The sequence below is a fragment of the Charadrius vociferus genome, unplaced genomic scaffold (assembly GCF_000708025.1).
Source record: "Charadrius vociferus isolate BGI_N301 unplaced genomic scaffold, ASM70802v2 scaffold411, whole genome shotgun sequence".
NCBI lineage: Eukaryota > Metazoa > Chordata > Aves > Charadriiformes > Charadriidae > Charadrius > Charadrius vociferus.
The window spans coordinates 3500982-3510785 of NW_009646935.1; the positions used below are offsets into that span (position 1 = coordinate 3500982).

General features: G+C 47.5%; 1 protein-coding gene across 1 annotated transcript in view; it reads right to left on the minus strand.

Annotated features, from left to right (window-relative positions):
* Nucleotides 1-1368: 1368 nt before the first annotated feature.
* Nucleotides 1369-9804, minus strand: part of ACSS1 (acyl-CoA synthetase short-chain family member 1) — a 39037-nt gene continuing 30601 nt past the window's right edge. Inside the window, exons 9-14 of the mRNA XM_009894861.1 lie at nt 8645-8757; nt 7597-7723; nt 5831-5958; nt 4243-4306; nt 3546-3664; nt 1369-1710 (exon numbers count right to left, since the gene is read on the minus strand). Of these exons, the coding sequence (XP_009893163.1) occupies nt 1537-1710; nt 3546-3664; nt 4243-4306; nt 5831-5958; nt 7597-7723; nt 8645-8757 (725 nt within the window). The 3' untranslated portion in view covers nt 1369-1536. The remainder of the gene's footprint in view (nt 1711-3545; nt 3665-4242; nt 4307-5830; nt 5959-7596; nt 7724-8644; nt 8758-9804) is intronic.

A 9804-nucleotide genomic window follows, 5' to 3' on the forward strand; every position in this document is an offset into this window, starting at 1 on the left:
TGAACAGCCCAAATATAAGGAGTGCTTCAATCAAAATGCGTTAATGATAAAACGAGTCCAGAAATAAAACACTGAATATATTAGTTGCAATTTTGAAAGCATATGAAAGACAAAGGCTATTATTTCCTGCTATTCTGACGTTGCTGGTCTGGAATGCTACCACGCTTTCCAGAAGGCATTTAAGAGGCACTTCCTTTTTCTTTGTGGATTGTGCAATTTGTGAGCACCCACCTGGCACTTAACTCTTTGGAAGATCAGCACGGCAGCAGGCAGAAAGGGCAGACGTGGTAAGGCCCAACTTGAAACAATAAGGATTAAGTCATAACTTCTGACAGCAGAACCAACCTACCTCCAAACTGGGTGCTGTCTTTGTTGGAGCAAACAAGATGACAGGCCATTTGGGAGTGGGCTAAAATAACCATTTCTTGGTCAGAAATCACACAGCCCAGCAAGTCACAATGAACCCTCCAGCACATCTCTCTCGGCTTCAAACTTTTCTTGAGCACTTCAGGATTTTGTTTCCCAATGCTTCTCTGACAGACAGCAAGCAAACGTCATCCCTTTTCATAGCGACTTTAAGAAACAAAGGCACCTACACAAATCCCAACTGGCAACAAAGATCTACCAATTGTGGACCACCGCTCCTAATATGCAGAAGTGAACCACAATGATCCAATTGTCATCACCGACGAGGAAGAGGGCAATTACTTTAAAAAAAGCAATTGGTGATCTCAGTTTCTCAAGGCAGAATAGAAATACATGGGACCAGACCCCTCCTACACAACTGGCAACACATTGAGGACACGTAGAAAGCCCACTGGTAGACTTTGTGGTTCAGTTTTGCTGCTGCAGGTGCTAGTGCTGGGTTGCCTAGGTGGGACATGAAGGGACACAGGTTCACCATCTCTGGCAAGTCCCATGACATATAGTGGTAGGAACAAATCCTTATGAGGAAAGCTGAAGGAGGTATTAGAACAACTGGGTAAACACAAGAAAGAATTATCAGACTCGCCATGTCCTTCTTATTTCCCTAATAACACATGTGAAGCATCTACCAGAATAACCAGCATTGCTGAAAAGGCACCACAGTTGCAGTGAAATACAGCTACTTGAACTCGGATATCCAAGCTGAAGGAAAAATTGAAAAAGTGTACCCCAGGACTTCTTTTTAAAACAGCAAAAGTGTTGTATAAAAACATTTCCCTGTACAGTAACATTAAAATGAAAAACATTAACGTCTGGGTCTTGCTTCAGCTAGTATTAAATTTCATCATAGCTAATGGAAACCACCAATAGCTGCTCTGCAACAGCCCTAAAAGCAATGAAAGGGAGCTCACTGACTGTGCAAAACTGCAGATTGCTCCTAGCTCTGTGCATCTCAAAATACGTTGTGGAGTGGAAAAATCTTGTTGCCCTAGAAGGGAACAGAGTTTTTAAAAAAAAAAAAAACAAAAACGCCAAGAGAGAACTATGTGGTTTGCCTGGTTATTTGAGACCTTTCACATTTCCAGAGAAGAGAGATTTCAGAGCTGCCTGTTATGAGGAATTCTTCTCCTTGTATTTCTGGTAAGCATCCAGTATCTCCTTGACAACACTTGGATCATCAAGTGTGGTGACATCTCCCATGTTGCTTGATTGTTCAGTGACTACTTTCCTCAGCAGCCTTCTCATGATTTTCCCTGATCGGGTTTTAGGAAGACGTTTCACCACCTGCAGAGAAGGGAAAGGCACACCTATGTTAGAACTTGGGTCCTGCTGGAAACCACAGGGAAATTTGGCTGAACTGTCCTAAAACTGGCACGCTACCTCATGGGCACAGCTCCTTTAAGGCTTCTGGGAAATACTAGACCATTGAGCACACTAGTTTATATCCAAGGAAAGGAGTGTCACTAACATCAATTCCTCGTGCTATAAATTTTATTCTTATTTAAATGGACTTTGTTCCCCATTTACTCATTGCTGCCTATCTCCAGGCCGGGTGGTGCAGGACGCACAGCTCTTTGGAGAATCAGGTCCTGAATAAGCTGTTAACTATTGAACTAGAAAACTAGTTACACTTGAAAACTCAGGCACCGGTGATGATCTCAACACATTACTAGAACAGACATTCATATTCCTCTTTCCAGGGCAGGAATATAAAGCACACAATACTGCACGCCAGCTACAGGGTCTCCTACTCAAGGGATAACAACTCCTGTCTGCTGAAGTTTCCCTCTGTCCAATTATATCTGTCAGCCTACACGCCTTCCTTCATAACCATAACCAGAATGTTAAATGTCTCGGCTACGCTTCCTGCAAAGGACTTAGCAGCAGATTCAAAGGCTTTAGCGTAAACTGGAGCCTGGTAAAGAGTTCTCAGGCACTGAACAGAGACACTAGGCACGTCTCACATTTTGTTACATGATCAGGCCAGTAGGCTACAAAACTCCAAAGCATTAACTAACGTAGAAGGGAAGAGTTGCAGAACTTCTCTGCTGGACTACCCCCAAACACAAGGAAACAAGAGGTGTTTCCTTGCAAACCTGAAAGTTCTGGGAGCTGCTCCGATCCACTGAGGATGGCTTGAGCTGCTCCAAGTTGAATGAGCCACCCTTGCCTGCTCCTGTGTGTGTTCTGTAACCTGTGCCTTCGTGTCCACTTTCCTAGCATGTGGCTAAAACAGAGCCCCTCAAAGAAGTGGCATGGTCACTGCCTCCATGCGGAGAGGGGACTGGATGCAGACAGGCTTTGGGGGACAGCTAAAGGGCAGTTTTGTGCACTCTCCCCAAACACACAAAGGGAGATGCTGAAAGGTGAGGAGGCTTGAAACAGAGCCTGGAGGTCATCAGAGCTCCCAGGTTCAGGCTGAAGAGCTGTCTGAGTTATGCAGTACAAACAGCCCATGCTTTGGCATCTGGGGTTGATTCCGATCACCAACACAAAAGAGCTGGGCAGTGGAAAGTGTCCCTCTGCTTCTCAGTGACACTGAAGGTTGTGGCGTTTCTCTACAGTTTGGTGGGGGTTCATCTCATCCATTGCACAGTGCCACAGAGAGCAGTGCTACTTTGCTTCAGCAGGGGGTTAGCTGAGGGCAAGAGCCGTGCGGGGCAGTGATGCTGCTGCAGGGTGAACAGGGACATCAAGTGCATCTTGAGACATAGGGTTGGCCTGGGGTTCCCATTTGCCAGAGCTCTGGCCAAGCATGGTGCTCTCAACCCTCTCTGCGCATCCCACTTAAAGGATTGTTCAGCACTTGGCCCAAACGGAGCAGCCTCAGGGGAGCTCCAAAACACGCTCTGTAACAGCCCCACCGAGAAGTTGCTCTGCAGGCTGGAGCAGCTGTAATACCCCAGTGACCCCCTGGGTCACTGCTGATCCTCAGGCATGCAGAAGGAGCACATGCAGACCACATGCCCTCCCCTACCTAGGGATCCCTCCTGCTAGTTCTGTTTTTCTGCTTCTTCGTCCTGCCAGAGAGGGACAACAGCAGCACCGCAGGCAGGAAGGTGAGTCTTGCTCAACGCGACCCTTCCTGCTCCTGGTCCCAGTTACAGTCTCCCACTTACCAGAATGTGGTCAGGCACAGCATATTTTGCTATCTTGGAAGCCACTATGGTTTTGAGTTCTTCTTTGACACGGTCTATATGAGCTGTCTGCTCCTTTAGCACTATGAAAGCAAAGGCACCTGGAAGACAAAAGAGCAGAAGCCACATACCTCGTATTAGATCCTGGCTGGCAAGACCAGGGATGCTCACTCAAATGCCAAGGCAGGTTTTAGATCATTCCTAGGTGCAATCTAGGGACTGCCAAGAAAACCACAGATCCTGTTTACAAGAGGGAGTTAGACTCCAGCCCTCAAATGATGGCCCAGCCTTGTCTTGGAATCTATGGACCAGGCTGATCTCAGTGACAATGACAACTCAACGTAAATTACCAAAGTGTCAGCGGAGTCAAAAGCTGGCCAACGCAAATCAGCTATTCCCATTCTGTTCAAAGGACATCTCTGAGCTCAATCCTTTTTAAGGAAGCTCTACCACATACATTAACACTATGTGTGAAAATAGTTTAGGGGAGTAACACCCGCACACAGCTTAGGAACATGCAGTTATTTTCATGGCTGTCTTTGCCTCTTGGGGCTGCAACATCAGTCAGCCTAATGACAACTGCCCTCCCATTCCCTAGGCACCTCCTAACATGGAGCCCAGGTTAGAAATTAAGCAAAGTGTATGTAGGTGTCACGTCAGGACACTGCTTTTCACATACCTTCTCCTTTGATCTTGTGTGGATACCCAATCACAGCGGTCTCGGGGACCTCAGGGTGGTCAGCCTTCACAAAAAGTGAAACAAAAATACACAGAGCATAACAACTGCTTCAAGCCCTGCAGAGTTTGTGCCAGTTGCTCTAGGAAAAAAACACCACCCCATATCTCATCCTCCCCTTGGCAGATCCTGCTGAAAGCCCAACAGGAAAGCTGGTGGCAACGGGCATGGCCACATCTCTGGGAGTAGCATTTCCTCACTTGATTGGCCCTGCTTTTCAAAATACATGTAAGTACTTTCACATACACTGCTAAGCCCACTGCACCCCAAGCTGAATTTGCACCAGCTGGAAACCTCCTTTCTCTTTGTCTGTGCTCTTGTGTGTGCATGGCTACGGTCCCAAGTGGTGAATGGCCACGGCCAAATCACAAGCAAAACCAGTCCTTCATTGCCACAGGGAACTGTTGCCAGCAGAGCAAAAGTGAAGCTACTGCCAACATCACAGTCCACATTTGACTGGTTTTTATAAGTGCCCAAAGCACACCAAAAGGCAGAAAGATCAGGCTGCTTCATCTTCCCAGGAAGGGGGAAGGGTTGTTTTGCCAAATGTATTTTTTTATTATTATGCTACACAACAGTGATTTATTCTGTCACATTTCAGAGTTTAATTTAGCATTCTTCCGCAGTAAGAAGACAATTTGGGTGTACAGACCGGAAGAAATCACATCTCTGAATCCCCCACTAAAGACTGGATTATGCTATCTTCAATTAGATTAAAATATGAATGAAGACATCACAGAGCAATCTGAACATATAAATATATTTGCATATAGGCATACACAGGTATACACATAATAGAGTGGGAGAGGGAGTGGATCCTATATCTACAATCAGAAACCCACACAGATTCAAAAATTACTCAGAGGAAAAAGTAGGATCCTGTGTGCCAGCGAACACAGCTCAGATTTATCAAATGCTACATTTAAGTGCCATTTGCAGGCAAGGCACATAACAGAAATAAATATTCAGGTCAAGCTTTGAAGATAAACGCTCTGAGGACTTTTTGTTTTCAATTCCCTGAGCTAATATTATTTTCTCTCAAAATGACAGGCTAGCTTTGCAGCTGCCATGAATCAAGGTTGCTTCATATTTAACACTCCTGAATTCTCAGGCATACTCAGCTAGCTTGGACGAGCAAGAACCACAGAGTTGGGAAGGAGAGGTTAGGTGTTAGCAGAAAGGAAGGAACAAACAGGAGAGACAATCCCTTATGGAGAGTCCACCAGCATCCAAAATTACAACTGCAACAGTACAACGTCACTGAGAGGAAACACAGCTCTGACAGCACGAGTGCAGGGACTGCCCACGGTGTGACACCTCTCTCACTTGCCCTTTCGTTGTCTCTTTAATAAGGGAGCTCTTTCCTTTTGCCCATTTGGTATTCATTACACGCTAAGCTCTGTGTATACAGGGGCAGGGGTTTGAAGGCAAGAGACCCTGTGCTTGTTTAAATTCATAAAACTTCTTTTTAAGGGCCATCCTGCCCCACAGATGTGCCCTGTCAAGGCACCTCTACCTGCCTGGAACTTACCATTGCATCTTCTATCTCTGCCGTCCCCAGCCTGTGTCCGCTGATGTTAATGACATCATCCATGCGCCCCGTTATCTGGTAATAGCCTTTCTTGGTCCTGTAAGCACCATCCCCTGTGAAGTAGTAACCTACAGCAAAGACACGTGGGTGCTCAGCAGCGGGAAGCGTGCCAGCCTATCGCTCCTGTGCAGAAGAGTCCATGCTCTAGGATGGCGAGCCGGGCGGGCTGGATCAGGCAGCTCGCAGGGCTGCAGGACCTGCCACACACCATTTCCCACGTCCCTCTGCCATCCCCAAACTTCGCCTGCGCTGCCTGGGCTGCGCTGGCTCCCCGTAAGCACCACAGCAGCACCACGACAGCAGAGCTCAGATGGGTAAAATCACTGTAGGCAATCAGCAGCAACCAGTGGCCGATGTCCCTGTAGCAAAACCAAGTCCAGCAACGCAGCACAGCGATGCTTTGTTGGATTTACAAAACCAAGGGGGCGGTCTCCGATCTTCCAAGGCTTTACACGCCTACAGCTGCACAGCCGCTGCGCGCTCAGGCCTGGTACATACAGCACTAAGATAAAACCACTTCAAATGCCATTTGCCAGCATGCCGTAGGCTACTGAGGTCTGCTGCTAGCTACACCTCAGCACTCATGCAAAACTACAACTGTTGAGCTGAAAGGGAGCAGTTTTATTATATTTTGTACATGGGAACACCGTGGATTTCTTTTTAATGACTTACACTGGGATGGATGAAAAGCCATTTTCCCTCCTGGCTAACAAAGATTCAGACCTCAGATAAAAGTCCCTCTCCAGTGTATGAGCATGGCAGAAATACTGCTATCGGATTAGCTGAAACCTGCCCCCCATGATAAGCATGGTGTTTGGAGCGTCTAAAACATTTGATGGAAACTGAAAAAGACCCAGTGGTTCCAGGAAACTCCAGTGTCGCTGAGGACGCATCTGGTGACACAGATTGTGTTGGCTCTTCATCAAAGCCATGTCCTCATCTGAATTGTTCCTGTGGCACTCCTGAGCAGCAGCAGGCAGCTAATGCTGTGAAATCTGAAGGTGGTTCTTGCCAGGACCCATTATTGGCCACTTCATAGACTTTCAGTCGTGCCAGCTGCCCTTCCAAATCAATTAAACAACTATCAACTAACTATCAACAAGATTTCAGACGCAAACATGTAGTGAGTAATAAGGGACTATGAGCTCATTCAACTTCTACCAGTTTCCCATTCTTATTTTCCAACCCATTTTGTACAATTCGCAGGATTGTCTCTCTAATTCTTGTCTACCTTGTAGCTTTCAAATCCCCTTCAGTTGCTCCCCTGAGTGAAGACAGTACTCTTGTCCAATCTCCTACAAAAAGGGTTTCCCTGCCATTTCTAATTACTTGCCAGATACAACTTGACCGTGTTTTAAAAAGGAAGGATGTAACACAGCCTGGGACAGCAGGGGTGAGATTCAGTGATGCAGGAGGTACTTTCCCATCCAATATTCCTATATCCAAGTGAGACACAAATGGCCCCAAAGAAAAGGTATCTGGACTTTAAAATTTGGGCATTAAAATTTTCTAAAACATACGTTCCCTTTGGACAGCTAGAAAGGTCAATGCTATCTAAGACCATTAGCGTGTGCGCTTGCAGCATGTCACCCATAACCCCGAGCAACCAAGATCTGGCTGGTACAGAAATAACACAAAGTGCTGATGAGAATATTCAGTGTGCTTACGCTGCAGTGCAAACTGCCTTCCCTTAGCACTTTCCTTACCTGGGTAGGCTTTGAAATAGGCATCAACAAATCGCTGGTGATCTCCGTAGATTGTTCTCGCCATGCCAGGCCATGGCTGGGCAATGCAGAGCGCACCGGACACGTCGTTGCCCTCTATTACCTTTCCCTGCAGGTTCAAGCACAGGAGGGATGATCAGGTGAACAAAACAGGAATAGTAAGGGCTTCTGTGTCATTGATCTGGCAAGAGTCACCCTGTTGCTCACTGCAGACTGCCAGTGGAGGGCCACAGGTGGAGAAAATGAATCCACTCATGGAGCTATCACGCACTGTCTGTGTCATGCCCTTCTCACCCCTTGAGGCCAGCAGCACAGCAGATTAAGACCAAAAGAAAAGTGAGTCCTGTGATTCTCCGGAGGGCAATACCAGCAAAGATGACAGCACAGATGTGCCGAGCAGCCAGAGGATGCCTGGGATGGGGCTAGCAGGGAAATGCCTGGACCCCTGCCTTCCACCTTCGCTTTTGTTAACGGCCACATTCCCTTATCAAACTGTATATGGAGGAGATTACATGCTTTACTGTTTAACAGGAGCACTGGAATGCAGATGGGGATCACTCCACGCACCTTCACAGACCAGCACCAGTTTTCTCACACTCACAGCTGCAGGGCCTCATGCCTTGCATTTCCCTTGGAAAACTCCACCAGTACCGTTGGCTGCTCCAGCCTTGCCACGTCACCGGACATTGCATCCAACCGTTCAGCTCCCTGGTTCCCAGGAGCTGTGTGACTTCTGACTTCTCTCATGAACGGAGGCAGCAGCTCTTAATCAGAAGCAGTGTAAGACCGTAAAAGTAGTGCTGAAAATGCAAATGCTCCCCTAGAGATTTGCAGACAGCTTGCAATGCCCAGTTGGCAATCTGTACGGACATTTGAGATACGCTCAGTATATAAATTGCCCACCTATTCTACCATTTGAATGGAGGTACAAACATCCTTCCGGGTCCTGTTCCTCTGCCACCAGAAAGGTGATTAAGGCAGAAACACACACCAGCTTCTCTTTTGGGCACCCAGCACAGCCTCAACTCACATTCTCATCCATCAGCACGGGCACAATTCCAAAGAAAGGTCTCATAGCCATAGCCGGAACAATCTCAGCGTTCTCCTCTGAAGGCCGTGGGGCAATGCAGATGCCACCAGTTTCTGGAAGGATAATGAAAAACAAAATATGTGGGGTGTATTAAATGCTGGATGAAAGCAAGTGCCAGCTCTTCTTAGTTACAGAAGAGAATAGCGAAGCCACCTTGCAAGAAAAAGTGACGGGGAAGGAATTATGCAACACCAAGTAGCACAGCCATCTGAAATCAGCACAGACCTGATAAACCAAAAGCTCTTTGTGAATACAAGAAAGGCTTAAACATAGAAAAAACACCTGGCAAGCAAGGATGACACCACCGAGGCCTGTGCTGTCTGCAGGGGACATTGCAGCAGGGAGAGAGCGGAGAGCTGCAGGCAGGTCTTCCCTTGGTGAGCTCAGACCAAGAGCTACTCGTACTGCCTGCTTGCGTGGCGCCTCCCTCATTCAGCGCTGGCTGCAAAAATCACTGCCCCCTGTGTGCACTGGCGACAAACCAGAGTGTGGCCGAGCAGCTGCCACGGGGGAACAGCAGCTCGCCGTGCCCCAGAGCATCAGCATCGAGGACATCCAGCTTAGGTCTTCAAAGGCTCAGAGGAGGGCAGTACCTGGTTCTACAGCGGATGGCTCGTGGACCCTGCAGCAGCAGCACGACGGGTGCATTCAACAGCCTTCCCACAGTCCCGTCCGTGGCAAATCAATCAGGCACAATGAAGACCCCATTGATTCAGCCCACACGCTCTGTTCCCTACATCTGGCCCTAAGGCAGCTCACAGATAAACCCATTCCTCCAGCTACCAACCAGCGACGCATATGGGCAGCTCTAACGCATACTTACACCCTTGCAGGTCCTTCTCACACTGACAGGGCTGCCTGGTGGTGGGGACAGTACTCACCAGCCCCATTTCCTACCCAGACGATTTTACAGGGAAAGTATATAAGCATGCCAAGGGATTTATCGCCCAGTGCTGTTTTTGCAGCTGTCTAAGGTTAGCATGAAAAGCACTTCAGGAGGCTGAATTACTATTATTACAGAGTACGAGATTAACCCACCCCTTACAGGCAGGCTGAGCTTATCTTCTATTCAAAATTGAACCTTTTAAAAATCCTTTTTC